This window comes from Podarcis filfolensis (assembly GCF_964270895.1).
Source record: "Podarcis filfolensis genome assembly, chromosome: 17".
Taxonomy (NCBI): domain Eukaryota; kingdom Metazoa; phylum Chordata; class Lepidosauria; order Squamata; family Lacertidae; genus Podarcis; species Podarcis filfolensis.
Genome location: NC_139621.1, coordinates 34,535,893 through 34,559,269, shown reverse-complemented (window position 1 = coordinate 34,559,269; position 23,377 = coordinate 34,535,893). Strand labels below are relative to the sequence as shown.

At 47.6% G+C, this 23,377-nt stretch overlaps 1 protein-coding gene and 1 long non-coding RNA gene across 2 annotated transcripts in view; one reads left to right on the top strand and one right to left on the bottom strand.

Annotated features, from left to right (window-relative positions):
- Positions 1–9,075: 9,075 nt before the first annotated feature.
- SHB (SH2 domain containing adaptor protein B) overlaps positions 9,076–23,377 on the top strand; it is a 153,230-nt gene continuing 138,928 nt past the window's right edge. The window contains 3 exon segments of the mRNA XM_083593587.1: positions 9,076–9,608; positions 9,611–9,646; positions 9,648–10,181. Of these exon segments, the coding sequence (XP_083449713.1) occupies positions 9,489–9,608; positions 9,611–9,646; positions 9,648–10,181 (690 nt within the window). The 5' untranslated portion in view covers positions 9,076–9,488.
- On the bottom strand, positions 13,100–14,506 carry LOC310753148. Its single transcript, XR_014543232.1, has 2 exons — positions 14,456–14,506; positions 13,100–13,295 (listed from the first exon to the last, which is right to left on the bottom strand). It is a non-coding gene; the product is annotated as an uncharacterized lncRNA (long non-coding RNA).

Sequence of the window (23,377 nt, the reverse complement as noted above, 5' to 3'; positions counted from 1 at the left end):
GTTACTGGATTGCACAACTTTGCTGTTGCTTGCCAACTGCTGGCATGAGACGGATTGCTCTACCCTACCATGTGATTTGTAGCCACAGCTGTCATGTTCAGCCTATGCTTCTGACTTTGAGTTGGTGCAAGACATTATTTCAGGAGGGGGAAATGACCTTTGGAAAACTTAGGAGAGCAGTAAACTTGCTCAGCTACGAGGACAGCAGCTTATTTGTTTATTTATTTAACTTTTCAGGTTTATGCATTTCGCTAATTTGACAATCATTTTGACATTTCAAAACTTGACCTCCTTCCCCCGCTTTCTGCGGCTCCTTAAATTTATTTTTCATATCTTCTGCCTATCCAAATTAACTTCATTTGCTCATTTATTCATCTTCTTTAAATATATACGCTTATGAAACTGCAGGTTAGTACAATAATGCTGCCAATGTTCTTATCTGTCAAGGAAATAAACAACTATCTGAGTTTTAGAAGACATTTGAAGGCAGCCCTGTTTAGGGAAGGTTTTAATGTTTGAAGTTTTATTCTGTTTTTAGTCCTCTGTTGAGCGCTGCCCAGAGTGGCTGGGGAAGCCCAGCCAGCTGGGAGGGGTATAAATAATAAAATTATTGTTGTTGTTGTTGTTATCTGTTTACAATTTATCTGTAAATATTCAATAAACTATTTCCATTCTTTTATAAAAAGTTTGTTATCTTGATTTCTTATTCTTCTGGTAAGTTTTGCCATTTATGCATATTCCACAAGTTTTTGTATCCATTCTTCCTTTGCTTGACTTCTGCTTCTTTCAGTTTTGGGGCAAGTAACATTCTTGCTGCTGTAGTTGCATACATGAATAAGTTTCTATACAGTTTAGGTAGTTCGAGACAGCAACTCTTCTGATCATAGAAGATCGCAGCAGTTACTGCGGTTAAAAACAAACAACTTATTTATGATTGAAGAAGCCCAAATCAAAACATTATCCGTTCTTCAGTCAATACACAGCTCTACGGAGCAGGCCAGGCGTCCGTGCAGAAGCACTTATTTACAAAGGTAAGCTGCGATAAACCACAGTGGCACATGCCTGAGGAATTCAATCTTTGCACATTCCTGTACAAACTAGCCTGATCCGCATCTCCTGGACCGAGGTGCAGATCAGAACATTGTTACCCTCTGACTTTTGCACTCCTCATGCCAAAATATATCAAAATGCATTTGAAAATGCATATTTTGAAAGAACATCAGTTTAGAAATGCATTTTTAAAATTGATTTTTGGGGAGGGGCGCAGATTATGTTTTCAAAGTAGGGTGGTACCTCGGGTTAAGTACTTAATTCGTTCTGGAGGTCCATACTTAACCTGAAACTGTTCTTAACCTGAAGCACCACTTTAGCTAATGGGGCCTCCCGCTGCCGCCGCGCCACTGGAGCACGATTTCTGTTCTCATCCTGAAGCAAAGCTCTTAACCTGAAGCACTATTTCTGGGTTAGCGGAGTCTGTAACCTGAAGCGTATGTAACCTGAGGTACCACTGTATAAATTAAGGTGGAAACAGGATGGAAGGGATTTATGAATGAACACAGGCAAAAGCGACACAGGTTGGAAAGACAGATTCATTCATCTCTATGGCAGCTCTTGGATTCAGAAGCTTTGCAGCTAATCCAAAAGCCTGGCTCATGCATGCAACTTGATGTCACCATTGTCAAGGTACTTCTTGCAGGTGTGGCTGAGCCATTGCAGCAACACCACTGACAGCATTTTCATGTGACCCGGCTCTGTCACCACAGTCACAAAGCTTTTCAGTAGGGTAAGTTCACAAAGTCAGCTGCTGGTTACTAAGTCAACAGTAATGAAATACAGGACAACCAAGTGATGTACAATGTATGAGTGAATCAACCTGCCCTTATTTTACTGTGCAATATGGGGATTTCATTTGCCCTAACTGCCTTTTTAAAAATCCAACCGTTCGCCTTGCAGCTCATGTAAAGAAAGTTCATTTATCCCCTTCAGTGTTGGGTGGCGCTGTGGGTTAAACCACAGAGCCTAGGACTTGCCGATCAGAAGGTCGGCGGTTCGAATCCTCGCAACGGGGTGAGCTCCCATTGCTCGGTCCCTACTCCTGCCAACCTAGCAGTTCGAAAGCACGTCAAAGTGCAAGTAGATAAATAGGTACCATTCTGGCGGGAAGGTAAACGGCGTTTCCGTGCGCTGTTCTGGTTCACCAGAAGTCGCTTAGTCATGCTGGCCACATGACCCAGAAGCTGTACGCCAGCTCCCTCGGCCAATAAAATGAGATGAGCGCCGCAATCCTAGAGTCGGCTACGACTGGACCTAATGGTCAGGGGTCCCTTTACCTTTTTATCCATTAGCTGCAGCTTGTAGGTAGGTAGCTGAGATTATGCACATTAAGTGCTTTGCTTGGAATATGCTATATAAATACCATAGATTATTAGAACTCTGCTAACACATTAGATGCAAAACAAGAAAAAATCCAAAGGGAAGCTGAATTTCTAGCCATATACTAATGCTTTCTTCTGCACACGAAAGCTCATACCAAGAACTAACTTAGTTGGTCTTTAAGGTGCTACTGGAAGGAAAAAAATTTTTTTGTTTCTTCTGGGAAAACAATGATCCTGGGGATTCCTTCTATCAATTCCATAAATTGCCCAAGAAATTAACGCTTTGGTTCCTTTGGGTGTGATCAAGCCCAAAATGAAGCATTTATTAAGCCCCACTGGTAGTCAGGAGAGAGTTAAGTATGTGCCTAAATCTCTCCCAATAAGATTGAAAAGCTTTTCATGTTGGCTGGAAGGAGCTCTTTGTGGCCTGCCAACTTTTTTTGTTCCTCCTACAGTAACACCTAGAAGTTTTCAGCTGGAGCCAAAGCTTTATTGTCCTGCAGCAGCAGAGAGCAATTCATTCTTGGCTGTTCCTAAACTCTTAATTGAAATGCAGCTCAAACTGAATGGGGATTATGGGTGGATTCCCTCAATTCCAAAAAAAAAAACCAAAAAGAATTGTCTTCCCTTTGGTGCTATAGCAATTGTTTGATGTTTACACATTGACACTTCAGCAAATGTTTGGATTAAGTGTTGTATTCCTGTTTAACACCCTAGCTGGGGGTAGCGGGGTAGAATTCATTCTTCGGATGCCTGATAGCCTTAGTTCTCACCTTGTTAACTTTCAAAAGGGTTGCTGCTGTCTCTTTCAGGAGAGCCAGAATCCTGGAGCTCCTTAAAGATTAACACACATTATTGTGGCTTTTGTAAGCTAAAAGCAATTTCAACTGCTTTGATCTTTTTATAAACTGGTTTGAGGGTGGTTGTTGTTGTTTTCTAATCAAGTGGTATATACATTTTATTCGAGAAATAAATTAGATGGTCACTGTGAGAATGGGATGCTGGACTAGATGGACCATTGACCCAATCCAGCAGGCTCTTCTTACTTTCTTAACACACAATTCCACATTCTTGATCTGTCTATTTCAAGCCTTCTTGCTGACTGCCAACAGTAAAACAGATAGTAATGTACAAATTATAATGTAAAGTGAGATGCGATTTCAAGATGAGGCTGGAATCCTATGAGTACATTTACTGAATACATATCGAATACAGTTGGATACACATAGAAAAGTACAACATTTGAGGAAAAATACATTTGAGTAGAAAAATACCCATTCAGATACATTCTTGATACAGGGCTTTCTCGGCCACGGCTCCAATCTGGTGGAACGCTCTGTCACAAGAGACTAGGGCCCTGCGGGACCTGACATCTTTCCGCAGGACCTGCAAGACAGAGCTGTTCCACCAGGCCTTTGGTCAGGGCGCAGCCTGACCCCCTCCTCTGGCAATCTGCACAGAATTTTGCTTAATGGATGCCATCAATTTGATTTTAATTTGATTTTAATTAATTTTATAATGAATGTTTATAGAACGTTGGATTATTTTGATTGTTGTTAGCCGCCCTGAGCCCAGCTTCGGCTGGGGAGGGCAGGATATAAATAAAATTTATTATTATTATTATTATTATTTATTCTAAAAGTCAGTGAGAAGGATACAGCAAAAACAATACAATTAGATACAGTGAAAAACAATACATTCAGAAAAAGACATTCCCCAACAGCGAAAAATGATACATTCAGAAAAATACATTCTCCAAGGCACATTCTTGTAGGGTGTTAAGGCAGAATACTATATTTTGATATTGGTAGGGTCATTTTCCTTTATTCCCCTCTCTGACCCTGACTCTCTTACGACACATGCATTGGTTGGTTGCACTGTAAAGTGGTGCTGCTGTAAAAATTGGCATTATCCATGCAGTAAGCTTTCCATTCTTTTCTCCTGTAATGTTTAGGAACACTTATCTAAGGATATGATCGTGTTGTGAATTTTCCCACCTCCACTGCCCTGCTGTACATCTTCAGCAGAAGAAAAGGCTAAAGAGACAACCCTACACAAATCTGGAGTGAAGTTCTGAAGACAGTTAGATGACGTCTGGTACGCTTCCTTCTGGCAACTACTGAAACCAAGCTCATGCCAAACGTATTTCTTTGCTTTCCTTTGGACCGAGAGAAGGGTCTTATTGTCTGGGCAGCAGAAGACCTCCAAAACCACTGCCCTGACTTGCGCCCTGGGGAGGTCACTTTGGTGCTGTTAACGCAGTGCTTTGACTTCACCCCTGAAGGCCCACTCCATTGTCTCTCAAGACAGATGGATGCTCCCGTGTCATTGGGCTACCATTGGATAAAGCCACTTCCAGGCCTGCCCCAGGAGGTGGGGTTGCGGGCATCACGCCCTCCCCACGTGAGCGGGGGCTGCTTTCAGCCCCCGCGAGAACAGGGGAATCCCAACCGTCCACGCCTCCCAGCCAGCCAATCGGCTGGCTGGGGGGGGCGTGGCCTGCCCTATTTAGGGCCGGAGCGGAGGGGGCTCGCCCTCTCTTCTCCGGCTAGCCCCCACGTCTCTCAAGACAGATGGATGCTCCCGTGTCATTGGGCTACCATTGGATAAGCAAGGACACTTGTCATAGGGGTATTCCTAAATGTTACAGTGGCATTCCCATGGAGCATCTATTGCATATCTCAGCCCTGGATATGCAACGGAGATGGAGACTCATCAACTTTCACCAGTGATAGCTGGCATACCCAGTGGAAAGAGATTGGGGGAGTTGTTGTTCAACAACATCTGGAAGGAAACACATTCCTGAGTCCTTCCACACAGCAATTGGGAGCTGTATTGATCACTTTCCTGACTTAATTTGTTAGGATTGCGCCATGAGTGTCATCCATGCCCTTCATTTTATTTTTTTATTTTTTGCAGAGGGGTTCACATTTTCATGTTTTAGTAAAGGTAAAGGTAAAGGGACCCCTGACCATTAGGTCCAGTCATGACCGACTCTGGGGTTGCGGCGCTCATCTCGCTTTATTTGCCGAGGGAGCCGCCGGTGTACAGCTTCCAGGTCATGTGGCCAGCATGACTAAGCCGCTTCTGGCGAACCAGAGCAGCGCACGGAAACGCCGTTTACCTTCCCGCCGGAGCGGTACCTATTTATCTACTTGCACTTTGACATGCTTTTGAACTGCTAGGTTGGCAGGAGCTGGGACCGAGCAATGGGAGCTCACCCCGTTGCGGGGATTCGAACCGCCGACCTTCTGATTGGCAAGTCCTGGGCTCTGTGGTTTAACCCACAGCACCACCCACGTTCATGCTTTAGTATAATTCCACAAAGCCCTTTTCAAACAGAACCATGAACATATGCAGGGTTTTTTGGGCAGGGGTAGCAGATGTTGTTCTAAGCAGTTCCTTCTCCTGTTAGACACCTGTTAGGTTTCTGAGGTTTTAGAGTTGGTCTATTTTTACACCATCCCAAATAAAATAGTCCAGCGCAGTTCACATTACCCGCTGCCCCAGGGCACAAAGTAACCTTTGCATCGAAGTCTGGTCTTGCACTGTTTTTCTGCCTATGTGTTGCTTTTTCTTCCATTTTAAATATGCATGCCTTTTGGGTTTTCAGTTGCATTTCACGAAGTCTATCACTGCTGTGGTGCACGATTAAAGAATACACTCTCAGCAGCATTTGCCTAATTCCGTCAAGAGCTGGTATTTGTTAATTTCATTTTCAGGGCCAGAGAAAGCGCAAGAGATGATGGGAAGTAAGAGAGGGAATCGAAGGAGACAAAATGAGCTCTAAAAGGAAAGCAACGTTGTTAGAGCAGCTTCTGAGTATTTTATGAGAGAGTAATGGTTTGAAAAGAGCGCAAGCTAAACTGAGTGAGTGGCAGAAGAATGAGCATCCATTAGAAGCGATCGCAGGCAGAATTACCACCAAATTAAACTCAAGAAGCTTTTTCAAGGCAAAGGCCAGAGCTCGCTGCTGCAGAAGAAGAGGATGGTGGAGGAAGGCAAATGAACTGGGAGATAGCTACCAAGGCTCAACAAAAAATGCAAAAGGCATTTTAAAAAGTGGGGCACAGAGTTCATATGAAGAAACCGACACACAGGGGATGGGGAACCGCAGAAGACTGGAGAGTGAGTCAGTTGCAGTTCCTTTCTGATTATTGTTCCAGTTCAGAAACTGTTTTTCTACTAGCATTCCATTCTAAATGCTGGTCCCCTGTTTCTGCCAACGGTACACAAGTGCAGTTTTCACCATTCTTAAATTTGGTAAGAAAACACAACACCCTGAATCTGTTGACCTCTATACTCGCATTCCCAGTAGCTCAACTGCAACCTTCCTTCACTCTCGGGGGCAGTCCTGAAAGGCTAAATATACCCTTTGCCCTTCAGTTTTATGCCCCCTTGAATGGCCATTGCAGACATCACCAGCCGCATGCTCACCATACATTTAAAGCCCATTCTCCCTGCTCCTAATAATTCTGAGAACTGTAGCATGTAACGTGTGCTGGGAATTGCAGATCCGTGAGTAGTAAACTACAGCTCCCAGGATTTTTTTGCGGGGGAGGGTGTTTTAAATTATTTCTTTATTGCATTTACACACCATCGTTTCCTCCAAGGTGGAGTGCATGGGTCTCTCCCCCCCGCCCCATTTAATCCGTACAACAACCTTGTGATGTAGCTCAGCTGAGAGGAAGTGACTGACTCCAGACCACCCAGTGAGCTTCAAGGCCCAGAAGGGATTTGAAGCCTGGCTTCCCCAGGTCCTAGTCTGACACTCTAACCACTGAACCACACTGGCCCTCAGTGCATGGAGGGTAAATAGCCAACATCGCTTTCCAGGCAAATCCAATTTTCTGCCAATGTGGTAAAGAGCGTTACCTGGCGGCTGATTAATATCATCTTTCAGGTGTGCTCAGTGCCGGATTTATGTATAGGCTAAGTAGGCTGAAGCCTAGGGCCTCTAAATTTAGGGGGCCTCGCCAGCCCTCCCGCTCCCCAGCAGGCGGTCTCCCTTCTCCCAAAACGTAAACCCAAGACTTCATGCAAGGGCAGGGCAACTCAGGCCTAGCAACTATGAGACTCAGGGCTAGCCAGTGGGGCTCAGTTTGAAGCAGTGGCGTGCAACTTGATTATTATTTTTTTGTAGGGCCCCAGTTCACAGCCAAAGTCTGCAAAATCTTATAGATATAAATAAAATCCATCCAGATTGTCCTGGTGCAGGGGCCCCCTTAGGAGCGGCCCGCGGGGCCCAATTTGGCCCAGTTGCTCCAATTGCCTTAAGGTCAGCCCTGATGAGACTGTGCATGAGTTGGACTGACAAGCCCTGCACCTTCTAGGTCCCTGGTGTAAACCCTCACTGTGATCAACTCCTGCCCAGAAACCTATGTGGAAGGACGTGTGGACTCCACAGCCACTTACAGACTCACTGTTAAAATTGTGTTTATGGAAGACAATCTTACTCAGCTACGAGTGATCGCCAAAGAAGAAGAAGTATGTGCACTGCTCTCCATGCATGGAGAAAGCAAGGCCCCATCCTGCTTAAAGTGCAGTGATACCCATCAGTGATTCCAATGCTATTTATTTCAGCATCTATCTCACCTAACCAAGCATTCTTCAATGAACTGTCTGCCTTTAAAATATCTTTTTAATGGAATATCACTTGAAGGAATTTTTCTTCCATTGTTTTAGTTTTTTCAAAAAATAGCAAGGCTACTCTGTGGGTGGCGCTGTGGTCTAAACCACGGCGGTTCGAGTCCCCGTGAAGGGGTGAGCTCTTGTTTTTCGGTCCCATCTCCTGTCCACCTAGCAGTTCAAAAGCACGTCAAAGTGCAAGTAGATAAATAGGTACCACTCCTGCAGGAAGGTAAACGGCATTTCTGTGTGCTGCTCTGGTTCACCAGAAGCTGGCCACATGACCTGGAAGCTGTCTGCGGACAAACACCAGCTCCCTCGGCCTATAGAGCGAGATGAGAACCGCAACCCCAGAGTCGTCCAAGACTGGACCTTTACCTTTACTCTGTGGATCTGGGCAGAGGTTTTGGTGGTCACAGATGCTAGCCAATCACTGTTGTATACATCCAACTTGGCAGAGTCAGTACTTCGAGTTCAATGCCGGTAAAGAAATTTTTTTCCTTCCAGTAGCACCTTAAAGACCAACTAAGTTAGTTCTTGGTATGAGCTTTTGTGTGCATGCACACTTCTTCAGATACACACATGCACACGAAAGCTGATACCAAGAACTAACTTAGTTGGTCTTTAAGGTGCTACTGGAAGGAAAAAAATTTTTTTTGTTTTGACTATGGCAGACCAACACGGCTACCTATCTGTAACTGGTAAAGAAATTGTTCATCTGAATATAGCACAGAAGCACAACTGCCAAAACAGCAGGTTTACATTCCACCTCGGATAAAGAGAGAGAGAGAGAAAGAGAAAGAGAGATCCCGGAGACCTGCAATGGCAGCGGGTGGGCAGCAGCCTTTCGGCAGGGAGGTGGTGGCAATCCCAACAGCAACGAAGCAAATCCACTGGCTGGCGAAAAAGCGCACCCAGCCAGGCAGCTCATTGGTCCGGCCTCTTCCCCTCGCCGCCGCCGCCGCCGCCACGAGGAAGGGGGGTGGCTCTCGGTGCAAGAGGCGCCTCCCCGCCGCCGGTGCGCGCTGAGCGCAGGCCAAGCTGCAGCAAGCGAGCGCCGTGCGCGCGCGAGGGAGAGAGACAGAGAGCGGCAGGCGACGGCGGCGAGGGCGCAGAGAGAGTTTCGGGCAGCCCCGGCGCGGAGGGCAGGGCGGCCGGTCGGCCAAGGCGGAGCCGCGCCTGCGTGCGTCAGGCCCCAGCTGTGGCAACTCGGCAAAGTTCCGCCGAGGCTGGGCGAGCGGCGCCCGGGAGGCGAGCCGAGAGCGAGCCGGAGCTCGGGCAGCAGGACGCACGGCGCTTTCCCCGGCGCGCACGGGGAGCGCGCCGAGGAAAAGTTTGTGGCGCGGGCGGCGGAGCGGTGGCGCCGGCTTCCCATGGAGGGAGCGCAGCCCGAGCCGGAGAGAGGCAGCAGCAGCGGCGGCGGCTGCGCGCAGCCCTGAGCGGCGACCGGTTCCCGAGGCGTCTCCATGGTGTCCCTTCGTCGCCATGGCCAAATGGCTGAATAAGTACTTCAGCCTGGGCAACAACAAGACCAAGAGCCCCCCGCAGCCGCCCAGGCCGGACTACCGGGACAAGCGCAACGGCACGGCGGGCGCGGGCGGCGCAGGGCACCACGGCCACCATCACCACCACCACAGCCACCACCACACGTCGCCGTGCTTCCCGCGCCACGACACCAGCGACCTGCTGCGCGCCTACCGCGCGCAAAAGGAGCGAGACTTCGAGGACCCCTACAGCGGGCCCGGCTCGTCGCTGCGCAAGCTGAGAGCGCTCTGCCGCGCCGAGTACTGCGCGCCCGAGGAGCTGCTGGTGGAGCCGCCCGCCGCCGGCCCCAAGCCCTTCTCGTCGGCGTCGTGCTGCGGCGGAGAGGGCGGCGGCGGCACCGGCAGTAGCCCGGCGGTGGCGTCCGCTTCGCCGCAGCTCTTCCGCAGCCACAGCGAGCGGCGAGCGGCCACGCCGCCCGACGCCGCCGCCGCCGTCAAGTACATCTCGCCCAAGCACCGGCTGATCAAGATCGAAAGCGGCGAGGGCGGCAAGGGCAGCGGCGGCGGCGGCGGCGGGTCCCCCGTCACCTGGAGCCCGTCGGGAAGCGGACGCAAGAAGCTCAACAAGTGCCCCGAGCAAGCGGAGGGCGGCGGCGGCGGCGGCAGTGGCGGCTCCGGCACCAAGAAGGAGAAAGTAAGTGAGCTTGTCAGCCTGGTGGAAACCCGTCTGCCTGGTTCGCGAGGGTAGTAGTGGCGCTTGATGTTTCCGCACCTGGCGCTGATTCACACGTGCATTCCTTCCCCCATCGCGGCGCGCTTGTTGATTGGCAGGTGAATGTGGGAACGGGCTTCATGGGGAGTGAGGTGACCCGGAAGCTTCCGTCCATAGGAACCAACGACAACTAGGGGCCGAGGTGCCTTCGCCGCCACCCCAATAAAATATTTGAGCCCCCTTTCCCCCAAGTTGATGGGCATTGCCATTCCAATAGTGTGTGTGTGTGTGTGTGTGTGTGTGTGCGCGCGCGCGCGCTGCGTCACATGATCGATTATGCAGGGCACCTGCCCCCCCCCGCATGTTTCATTCAAGTTGGCACCCCTGCTTCCGTCTGGGGTGGTGTGTTTAGTGATGGCACATTCGCACGTGCATAGTCGTAGGGGGACTTGCATACCTGACCCTGTTCTTCTTGAATGGCAGCTGGATGGGAGACCTCCTGTTGAAAAGCAGAGCATTTGAGGCGATGTGAAAGAACCATTCCGTGGTGATAACTCTGTTGGGTGCCCATTTGTATGTGTAAATCCGCCCTCCTTGTTGTGGCTTTCATCAGATGATTGGCATGCTTGTGTGAACCAGTGCTGTGCATCCGCCTCTGGCTGTTTCACTCTTATCTAGTGTCAGTGGCATGGAGGCACACTCTGGAACATAAAAGTGATACCCACCAGACAGAAATGAACAGAGAGGATTAACGTGGCAGGGAATGTATTCAGAGACTCTCTGCTTGTGACAGACCAGTTACAACACCAATAACCTATTGTGGATTTTGAACATAGAAAGACCCCAACTTGCTCAAAGAAGGGGCTCTGCTTGGTGAGGTTTCCCTGCAGCTCTTTGTGTAGAACAGACGGGGAAATAATCTGTCTCTGTATTTTATCAGTTTAGTAACCCTCTTTCCTTGAGGAACTGACACGGTTTGTCCCAAGTGATCTTCACAATTGCTGTTGGGTAGCTTAGGCAGAGAGGTGGTGACTTTTTCCCAGGCCCATCCTGCAAGCTCGTGGCTGAGTCAGAATTTATGGCCATAGCCTTCCCTGCCCAGGTCTAGCATACTATTCGCTATCTCACATGCTGGGTCACCCAGCTAAACTCCTCTATTTGCACGCGTCAGTTCTGTGGAGCAGTGTGCATTAGGCAGGCGACAGTTGTTGCCTTTGTGCTGGAATAGAGACTTCTGTATTTAAGAATCTGTTTTTAAATATATGTACAGTGGTACCTTGGGTTAAGTACTTAATTCATTCCGGAGGTCTGTTCTTAACCTGAAACTGTTCTTAACCTGAAGCACCACTTTAGCTAATGGGGCCTCCCGATGCTGCCGTGCCGCTGGAGCACAATTTCTGTTCTCATCCTGAAGCAAAGTCCTTAACCCGAGGTACTATTTCTGGGTTAGCGGAATCTGTAACCTGAAGCGTATGTAACCTGGAGCGTTTGTAACCCGAGGTACCACTGTATATATATTTTCAACAAACACAATTCAAACAATCATAATTGGTGAGGAACAGCTGCTCAGTTAGCACTGGCAATTTCTGAGCATTAGTGACTAGTTCCCTTTATTGTTCTTCGCTTTCTTTCCAAGGTGGAGCATTCAAAGCAGAGATGTCAGTTTTCTCCCAAGCGCACTTTCTTAAAGTAGGTGCCGGTTATTAAGTCTGTTACACCCACCCAGACACTTCCAGCACCAGCACCTATTACACAGCTGTCAAATCTAGAAACTCTATTGTGTAGTGTGTGCATACATGTGTGGCTTGTTTATTGACCCAGCCCTCCTCTGGCTGCATCCGTTCCTGAAGCAAGAGGAGAGCACTTCAACTATTTGTTTTTCCTCTCTCTCTTTTCCGGGGGACCCATGTTAACAGCAGAGCTTCTAAGTGGCATTTCTTTTCACGAAGGTGCTGCATCTCAGCTTGGGAACCAGACCTAGACCTTTCAGGCTTAGCAGGTCTTTGAGCAACTGTTCTAGTTTTGTGATGGGTAAATTACAGTTGTTGCCAGTTTTGCCTTCCTTCGCACTGTGATTGGATAGGTCTGAATTCAGAACTTTCCGACCACACAGAGCGCGAGATGCTGGGGTTACTCTGGTCAGCTCTTAAGACAGTCTTAGGGGGACAGGACGGGTGAGGGAGAATGGTATATGGCCAGTGATTCCTTGGCCTCTTCTGTCTAGGAGGACAAATTGCCCTGTGACTCAGCCGCTTTTTATATCTGGCCAACTGAAAGCCAGCGTGACTCCCTGCAATTGTGTCAAGGGCATGCAACAGATAGTGGTTGTGTTTTCAGATCTGTAAAAGAGAAAAGACATTTTAATCCCTCGGATAAAGCACTAAGGAAATAGGGCTTGTTTGTACGGCAATAACCTGAGTCATATGCAAAGCATTTCTGACTGCTTGAGTCAGTACTGACGCTCTCTGTTCAGGGATGGTTTTTTTAAAAAAAGGTGTGAGCATCCAGGCTTTTTAAGGGTAGGTCTGCTGTCGCATGATTGTGTATAATTTTTGTGCCAGCAAACGTAAGAGAGAAATGATTTAATTGGTTTGGGTATTATGGTAAACTGGCACATGTAATCTCTTGCAGTTTAAGGAAAACCTTAGAATCAGGGGCATATTTGAAGAGGACTGTTCACAGTACCAGCCCTGGGCTTTTGAGGTTCGAATCTGAAGTTTTCAAAACATGCTTATATCCCAGGAGAGGGAGTTTTGTGGCCTGTTGGCCCTGATGATTCAGGTGACTTCGAAAGGTGGTAATCATGCAGATAACTCTGAAACCATCTGAAGTAATGGACGGTTTCATCACTGCTTGAGCAGGATCCAAGGAGCAGCTTTAGGCAAGGGTCTCTTAATTCCTTTTTGACATTTATTTCTTTGAGAAACATATGTTGTGCCTTCAGGGAAACCCGTTCTACATTGACTTATCTGCTGAGGAACTGTTGCATGTCTGCTGTGCTGCAAAGGATTCTGGGGAGTCCTGTGACCCACCCCAGTTCCTGCACAGGGCTGGATGAAGAAGGCGACACTCTTACAACCCTTCTTCAAGGACTCTCTAAAAGTAAAATAATATAAAAATTCAGTTAGCATCAATAACTCATATCTGAAAAACACAGATACAGTGGTACCTCGGGTTACATACACTTCAGGTTACATACGCTTCAGGTTACAGACTCCACTAAGCCAGAAATAGTGCTTCAGGTTAAGAACTTTGCTTCAGGATGAGAACAGAAATCGTGCTCCGGCGGCGCGGCGGCAGCAGGAGGCCTCATTAGCTAAAGTGGTGTTTCAGGTTAAGAACAGTTTCAGGTTAAGTACGGACCTCCGGAATGAATTAAGTACTTAACCCGAGGTACCACTGTATGTTGCACTTTAGTTTTTGATGTTCATTTCTCATGGTGCATGTGGCTTTTTAAAGTTAGGAGTTTTGGAGTTGTTAAGCGGGTTGCATTTAATTTCCCTTTCAGAGTCATGAGCCTCAAAATGCATTGGGCTAAACAGAACATTTCCAGTGCACCTCTGAGGTCCTTAGAACATAAGAAGAGCTTGCTGGATCAGGCCAGTGGAGCCAGTGTGGTGTAGTGGTTAAGAGCGGTGGACTCGTAATCTGGTGAACCGGGTTCGCTTCCCCGCTCCTCCACATGCAGCTGCTGGGTGACCTTGGGCCAGTCACACTTCTCTGAAGTCTCTCAGCCCCACTCACCTCACAGAGTGTTTGTTGTGGGGGAGGAAGGGAAAGGAGAATGTTAGCTGCTTTGAGACTCCTGCAGGTAGTGATAAAGTGGGATATCAAATCCAAACTCTTCTACTCTTCTTCTTCTTCATCTAGTCCAGCATCCTGTTCTCTCGGTGGCCACCCAGATTCTAGTGGGAAAGCAGTGTTATTCAGAAGCATTGCAGCCTCTGATCATAGAGGCAGAGAGTAGCCATCATGGCTAGTAGCCATTGACAGCCTCCATGAATTTGTTTCATCTTTTCAAAAAGCCATCCAAGTTGTTGGCCACCACTGCCTCCCGTGGCAGTGAGTTCCATAGGTTAACTGTGTGCTGCATGAAGAAGTCCTTTCTTTCATTTGCCCCGAATCCTCCAATGTTCAATTTTATTGGATGTTCACGATCACCAGCGTTACGAGAGAAGGACAAGAACCTTTCTCTGCCTACTTTCTGAAGGCCATGCATAGAATTATGAATTTTTATCGTCTCGTTTCTTACTCACCTTTTCCTCTAAAGGAAAACCTCCCAAACACTTCAACCTTTCCTCTTGGGGAGTCGCTCTGAAACTTTTCCAACTCTACAATATCCTTTTGAAGAGGAAGTGACCAGAACTGTCGCACCATAGATTTGTATAATGGTGTGGCAATGTTTTCAGTTCCTTTCTTAAACTCTTTGTTCCTACGTAGGCATCCTCTGTGCTTTCTACATCTGGGTTTGCTGTACCTTTTACCACCATCCTCTGTGAAAGGAGAATGTGCCCTGTATTTCTTGCCCAATAATCCTCCTGTAACTGCACATGGCACCTGATGCTCAGGGCTTTGACTGACAGCCTTTCTAGAGTTGCCTGCAAGGTTTCCCTTGAGATCCTTCCATAGGAGATTGAATCCGGGTCTTTCTGCATACAAAGCAGGCATAGGCAAACTCGGCCCTCCAGATGTTTTGGGACTACAACTTCCATCATCCCTGACCCCTGTTAGCTAGGGATGATGGGAGTTGTAGTCCCAAAACATCTGGAGGGCCGAGTTTGCCTATGCCTGATACAAAACATCTGCTCAGGCACTGAGCTTATGTGGCTCAAACCCTGCTCCCTCCTCCCCAATCATTTTACATTGCTCTGTTTTTGGGGGGTGGGACAAACATGTGCACACATGTTTTCAGAGGGCTCAAGTGGATGTAAATATTTGGACTGTGCGCACACGATCGCATAATTGTATCCAGCAGTCGTGGAGGTTTGGGAGTCGGACCAGATAAAAAAGCAAGGGAGAAGCAGATGGCGATAAGTTTGATAGAAATATGCGTAAATAGAGGAAGAAACTCGGTTGTAGAGGTAAGGCAGAGATCAAAGTTGAAAGGACTGTTATCGGTTGCAACATATTTATGTTGCTGGGCTCTTGCAGAGGGAAGGTATCATATCAAAGCAAGCAAACGCTAGAGGCATAAGCAGAAAGCATCTGCTTTGTTCAGAAGTATTTCTACATGTTTACCCAATGTTGCAATCGCCTATAGGTCTAGGACAGCAATGTCCAAACTGGCCTGGAGGTGAAGATGCAGTCCCTTTCTGGAGCTGTGAATACGGTACTGCTGATGTGGAAAGAGAGACAAGTAGTTTTATAACTGGTGATTTTTGTCCAGGGCAGGAACAGGGAACCTATCACCTTCCAGATGTTACTGGATTCCAGCTGCCATCATCCTTGGCCATTGGGCATCTTGGCTGGGACTCCAAAAACAGTTCTGGTGGCTCCCCATTTCTGGTCGAGGGAAATAGATCTAATCTATAGCACTGTGTTTTGTGCATTCTAGAAATCATGGTCTACTACAGAAGTCTTTCCAGAGTTCCTTGGTGAAAATATCAGCATGCATTTTATTTATTAAAGCTTCCCAATTTACATCCTGTCCCAGCAGCTGCAGTGTTTCAGATGTGCAAAATCTGGCCCTTTATTTTTGGGGAGCTTTCTGCTCTTTTTATCCTCTCACATCAGGTATCTAGGAAACTCCGTAGAGTATCTTGGATACGCTTTCTTTTAGAAATTGCAGCTGGAAAGCCAGTGTCGCCCTGAACATAGAAGCTCCTGCTTTCAATGGGATCCACATCTGGATGCATATTTGAATGTGCATCCCCTTTCTAGCCAGCTTGCACAAGAGTTACACATCCTGCTGCTAATTATTTGTTTCCCTACCTGAAATTAATGGAAGGAAATCAGACTGGAATTTGAATATCAGATCATCATCCTGCAATGGTGGAACTCCAACTCCAACACTGGAAATAACACCTGCTGGGTTCCCACATTATCTTAATTTCAGAGCCCCCTGTGGAAGAGGTCCTGTTGAAGTTAATGCCAGTGCTGTTTGAGCTGTTAAAGAATTTCGAAGTCAGTCCTCAGTGGAAGGTTGCAGTCAATGGAGGGGCAAGCCTTTGCTGAGAGACACGGAGCCCAGATCATTGATAGGGCTGCGGCTGGCTAGGACCGCTGAGAGTTGTACAGTGGTACCTCTAGTTACGAACTTTATTCGTTCCAGAGGTCCGTTCTTAACCTGAAACTGTTCTTAACTAGAGGCGTGCTTTCGCTAATGGGGCCTCTAGCTGCTGCTGCGCCGCCAGCACACTATTTCCGTTCTCATGCCGAGGCAAAGTTCTCAACTCGAGGTAACTCTTCCAGGTTAGCGGAGTTTGTAACCTGAAGTGTTTGTAACCTGAGGCGTTTGCAACTTGAGGTACCACTGTACAGAGTTATTACAGTGGTACCTCTGGTTAAGAACTTAATTTGTTCCAGAGGTCCGTTCTTAACCTGAGGTAACCTGAGGCCTTCCACTGCTGCCGCCGCGCAATTTCTGTTCTCATCCTGAAGTAAAGTTCTCAACCTGAGGTACTACTTCCGGGTTGGCGGAGTTGGCGTTTGTAACCCGAAGCGTTTGTAACCCGAGGTCCCACTGTAGTCTGAAACTTCACATTGGGGGAGGCTGATTTGAAAACTGAAAACCAGAATTCTGAAGTGTGTGCCTGGAAGCTAGCTAGCTAGCACTACTGGAGCAAACTGGGAAAACTGCTGGAGCAACAGGCTGGTAGCCATTAACATTCTTCTGACGTGCTGCCATGCGGAAGTGTTGGGTGTGTTCACGGATGCTCTTTCGGTTTGTATGGGGCAACAGTGGGGTGGCTGCCACCCCACACAAGCTGAGTGTTCATGCTAGAGCTTGCCCCGGGATCCTCTTGCCATACGCAGGGGACTCTGTGGCTTGGCTGATGCCGAGAGGTTTCACAACAGACAAAGGGGTGTGGGAAGGTTCCTGCAGTTTAAAAAGCTTCCGATCTTCTGTACGTAGTTCTAATCCCTTTTGGGTGGCCTCACACTATAGCAGCGACTTTTTATTCACTAACACTGGTGGGTGGAAAGAAATATATTATTGCTGCTGTTACTATTACCACTACTAGTTAGCACTTACATTGCACAGGTGGCGCTGTGGTCTAAACCACTGAGCCTCTTAGGCTTGCCGATCAGAAGGTCGGCGGTTTGAATCCCTGCAACTGTGTGAGCTCCCGTTGTTCTGTCCCAGCTCCTACCAACCTAGTAGTTCAAAAGCACACCAGTGCAAGTAGATAAATAGGTATCGCTGTGGCGGGAAGGTAAATGGTGATTCTGTGCGCTCTGGCACTCGTCACGGTGTTCCGTGCACCAGAAGCGATTTACTCAGGCTGGCCACATGACCCGAAAAGCTGTCTGTGGACAAACGCCGGCTCCCTCGGCCTGAAAGCGAGATGAGCGCCACAACCCCATAGTTGCCTTTAACTGGACTTAACCGTCCAGGGGTCCTTTACCTTTTACATTTTATGCCTTACATTGCACTTTAGTGTCCAAAGCGCTACACATGCAGCAATTACATTGCTGCTGTCCTTCCAACAATCCCTCAAGGTAGGCCAGTAATATTTCCTCTGTGTTACAAGTGGAGGGCTGAGGCCAAGAAAAACGGCTTGCTGCTGATTAGCTCTTAGCAGAAGCAAGATTTGGAGCAGGGACATGTGAGGCCATCTCCTAGGCACTATGCTGTACCGTCATTAATATACATTTGTGCATTTCTTTAAAGAAGCTAGCTAACAGTGCAGTCCTAACCTTGTCCACCCAGAATAAGAAGGTAAAGGGACCCCTGACCATTAGGTCCAGTCGTGACCAATTCTGGGGTTGTGGCGCTCATCTCACTTTACTGGCCAAGGGAGCCGGCGTACAGCTTCCGGGTCATGTGGCCAGCATGACTAAGCCGCTTCTGGCGAACCAGAGCAGCACATGGAAACGCCGTTTACCTTCCCGCCGGAGTGGTACCTATGTATCTACTTGCACTTTGACGTGCTTTCAACTGCTAGGTTGGCAGGAGCAGGGACCGAGCAATGGGAGCTCACCCCGTCGCGGGAATTCGAACCGCCGACCTTCTGATCAGCAAGTCCTAGGCTCTGTGGTTTAACCCACAGCGCCACCTGTGTCCCCCCACTCAGAATACCTGGGGTTAAATCCTATGCAGTTCAATGGATTTTAGCCTGAGTGTTTTACGCAGTGCTATTGTTTTAGGAAAAGAGGTGCCGGAACTCACTATAAACACCTTCCTCGCTATCTTTGAATGGCAATGGTGCCCACCTGAGAGGTGCCGGAACTGAGTTCCCACAGCTGAAAAAAACCCTGGTTTTACAGCAGTTTAAAGAGACTCATCCCTGCTTAAAAGATTGCTGCTGAACAGCTTAACTATACATTACTGTGAATGTGTATCGGCTGCAGAGTTCCATCTCCCCAGTGATGTTCATTTGTCATATTGATGTCATAGTGTTCAATATTTCCCTGACCTCACACCACTTGGTTAGCTGGCGCTTGCAGGATTGGTGGAAATGCTGTGATGTCATGCCTTGTGTTGTCTTTAACGAACTGCTGCCAGGGAGGTGCAGAAGGGAGGCGGAGGCAGCCCTAAACACCGATGAGAGCCACATGGGCCACATTCACACCATACATTTAAAGTGCTATGATGCCACTTTAAATATTCAAGGCACCCCCAAGGAATTCTGGGAGCTGCAGGTTTTTAAGGCTGCAGAGAGCTGTGAGGACACCCTTACTCTCCCGCAGAGATAGAATTTACAGTTTCCTAGGAAGAAGGATTGATTGCTAAACCCTTCGGAGAATTGCAGTTCTCAGGATTCTTCTGAGGAAGCCACGAATGTTTAAAGCAGTGGCATAGTGCTTTAAATGCACGGTGTGATTGTAGCCTCAAGGGGCTTTTGAAGGCATCTTATACTCCCCACTCACTCCCCAATATCTGGAACCATCACTGGTAGGGAGTGGGGCAGAAAAGGAGACCAGGCTACGTGAGGGAGCATCAGGAAGAGGTCTTCATAAAAGAATGGGCTGTGATCGTTGTGTTTTTTTAAATTGTAAAACAGAAAAAAAGAGATTCCTTTTGAGATTTAAGGCATAGATGGGGAAATTTGTTTCCCTCTATATATGTTATTGAGCTGCCACCCCCATCGCTGTGCTGCCTGAGTCTCCAACAACATTTAGAACATCATAAGCTCCTCACCCCTGATTTAAGGAACACAATTTTTGAAAAGGTCTCCAGTAGTCTCTTTTTAAAAAGAAGAAAGAAAAGGTCCATGGCAAGGAAAAGGAAAGGAAAGAATGTTACAGGACTAATAGGAAATACAGTACAGTGGTACCTCTGGATACAAACAGGATCTGTTCCGGAGCCCCGTTCGCATCCAGAAGCAAACGTAACTAGTGATGGCACGTCTGCGCCCGCGCGCGCCGCTTTTCGCCGCTTCTGCGCATGCGCGTGACGTCATTTTTAGCGTCTGCGCATGCGCAAGCGGCAAAACCCGGAAGTAACGCGCTCCGTTACTTCCGGGTAGCCGCGGAGCGCAACTCGAAGGCACTCAACCCGAGGTATGACTGTATATATATTCTGCACCAGTGCGAGCTTGGGGCACAGATTCAGTGGGGAAGACCCTCCTGTGCAAGCCCCATTGAAATGAATGGGGCACACATGACAACTCTCTTGCACTCATCTCTCATTCCTTTCAATGGGGCTTGGCGCTAGTTGGGGTTCCCTGTGGATATCGCACGTGGCAAATGGTATAAACCCACATGTCTTGGGGTGCAGAACATGAAAGTATTGGGTGGTGGCACATTTTTAAGGCGATAAATTACGTCCTGTCTGCATGTAATTCCAAAATAAATCACCTTGTCAGGGTGAAGGAAGATTAAAGCTCTGATAAAATATTTATTGCCATGTCAGTCGTCTACCTTTTGAGTCACTGACTGGAAACACTTAATTCTTTCAGGGAAGTGAGTGATTACATTGGAAATATTCATTCATATTGCAGTGTGTGTGTGTTTTTTAAAAAAACAGACTTAAATTTTACTTTAAAGTGCAGTGCCATTGGCAGGTTAGTGAAATTCTAGAGCATCTGGATACATAGCACAGCTTCAGAAAAGAAATGGGTGAATGTCATACAAAACTGAAGTCCTGTGAGAGGCAGTGTGGTATAGTGGTTAGAGTGTTGGACTGTGAGTGAAAAGACTCAGGTTCAAATCCCCCTCAAGACACACGCTGGCTATTTAGCCGTGATAATAAACATTCACTCAGGACTCAAGATGGTACAAAGGCTATAGAGTAACATTTCTTGAAAATAAATCTGCTATCACGCTATTAAGGTATGAATGAGGCATCTGTTAGCATTTTATTTTTGCCTGAGACCAAGGACATTTTTTAAAAAAAGAGAAAAGTTGAATTCTTCTCTGAACCATTGAGCAAAGTTTCTCTGAACTCTGAAGACACAGATCCAACAATGGAACTTTCCTTATTTTCCTGTTCGGGGACTTTTGATGATATTTCTGCTAACTTTTGTAGGAGTGGACTTCCTCAGCGTTAGCTATTACAAAGGAGAACTACAAAGCGAGGTTTTATCTGCTTCCGCCCCAGTTGTGGCAGTGAGATCTCTCTGGCTTTTCTAGTGCCCAGAAAGTGCCGAGCGGGGGGAAGTGGGGCAGCCTGGCAGGCAATGCCAAAATGCAAGTGGTAATGAAAGTAAAAGGCAAGGTAAAGGACCCCTGGACGGTTAAGTCCAGTCAAAGGTGACTCTGGGGTTGCGGCGCTCATCTCGCTTTCAGGCCGAGGGAGCCAGCGTTTGTCCACAGACAGCTTTCCAGGTCATCTGGCCAGCAGGACTAAACCGCTTCTGGCGCAACGGAACACTATGACGAGTGCCAGAGCGCACAGAAACACTGTTTACCTTCCTGCCACAGCGGTACCTATTTATCTACTTGCACTGGTGCTTTCGAACTGCTAAGTTGGCAGGAGCTGGGGCAGAGCAACGGGAGCTCACCCCATCGTGAGGATTCGAACCAACAACCTTTCAGTGGCAAGCCCAAGAGGCTCTGTGGTTTAGACCACAGCGCCACCCGCGTCCCTGGTATTACAGTGGAACCTCGAGTTGCAGACACAATCTGTCCCAGAGGCACGTCCACAACTCGAAGCATTCACATCCAGAAGTGCCGTGTCTGCGCGCGCTGCACGATTTAGTGTTTCTGCCCATGCGCAAACTGCGATTTAGCGCTTTTGCGCATGTGCGAATGGCGAAACCCGGAAGTAACCGTGCCAGTTACTTCTGGGTTGCCACGGGACGCAACTTGAAGAGACATAACCTGAAGCGGACGCAACATGAGGTGTGACTGTAAAAGTATGTTGTAAGGAATGAGTTTAGGTTCACAGGTGCAAAAAGAAATGTGGAATTTGGCTTATTTGTTTTATTTCTTTGGGGTGTTGTTTTGGTACACCACCTGGGGATGCCATGTGAAAGACAATCTAAAGTATTTAAATTCATAAATACATTTCCTTAATCAATAATTTCTCTAACGGGTCAGGAGTCCTGTATAAGCCAGAGAGATAGAACAAGGGATACCGCTGCAGCACACACAGTACATGAAGTTCAGAATAAAGGGGTGTTTATTATTTACCAGGACCTAGACCTTTCTCCAGGTCCCCATGTATTTCTTTAATGATTGATTATATCCCATGAATCTTGTGAGATTTAGAGCGTAGAGGAAGCCATGTATCACCGTATTTTTTGCTCTATAGGACGCACCTTGTTTTAGAGGGGGAGAACAAGAAAAAAAAAATCTCCCCCTCTCTGCTCAGCGCCCCTTCAGCGAAGCGGCAGGAGAAACAGAGCCCCTTCCATTTCTCCTCCCGCTTTGCGGAAGAGGCGCTGCGCAGCTCTCCCTCTCTGCTGAAGCCAGGAGAGTCTTGCTCTCCCGGCTTCAGCGAAAGGAACCCGAAGCCTCCGGAGCGCAGCGGGAGCTCCTGCTGTGCTCCGGAGGCTTCAAGCGGCTATCCCTGAAGCCTGGAGAGCGAGAGGGGTTGGTGCGCACCAACCCCTCTTGCTCTCCAGGCTTCAGCGAAAGCAACGCGTAGCCTCCGGAGCGCGGAAGGAGCGCTCCCTCTGCACTTCGGAGGCTTCGCGTTGCTATCGTTGAAGCCAAGGAGCCTGCATTCACTCCATAGGACGCACACACATTTCCCCTTAATTTTTGGAGGGGAAAAAGTGCGTCCTATAGAGCGAAAAATACGGTACATTTTTAATGCCACTCTTCCTCTAAGGAACTTTAAATGGATCTTCCTCACCTCAAACACACACATTTTATCTTCACCACAATATTGTGAGGCTCCATCCACACAATACATTTAAAGCACACATACCCTAGCTAAGAATCCTGGAACTATGGTTTGCTCAGGGTGGGCGAATTGTAGCTGTAGGAGCAGTAAATTGCAGTTCCCGGGATTCTTTTGTGGGAAAGAAGGTGCTTTAAATGTACTTTCAATGTATGGTGTGTATGCAGAGTTAATAACTGGCCATGGGCATTCAGTGAGCTGAGATCTGAACACAGGTCTTCCCAGTTCAACACTACCCATTGCTCCATACTGCCCGAACACTTTTTGTATGAACCGATTAGAGTCTGTCTTCAGGGATTTAGATCACTGTGCCATATATAATATTTGAAAGTTCTTTTATTAGGTACTGATTTATTCCCCATTACTTGAAAGGCAAATCCTTCAAATGCTGAGACAGGCGAAAGACGGTTCCTTTAGGAATATGTGACTTGATTTAGCAGTGAAAAAATTCATACTCATCCTTCACTGACAAGGAAACTGTGCTTGTGGCAGGTTTATAAGGTGGCCTTGAATAACCTGTCTCTTTTTTAAAACAGCTAAAGAATCCAAACTTGTTGGGAAATGAAGCTGTACAAGAAAAACAGGTATTGGGTGAATAGCCAGGCCCAAACATCTAAGACATCCCAGCGAGGCATTCCAGATGTTCACAATTGCACGATCTCTGCACAGGTCTCCCAAGTGGAATTTGAGCACAGTTGCAGAACTGTAATCTCTTAGATTATCT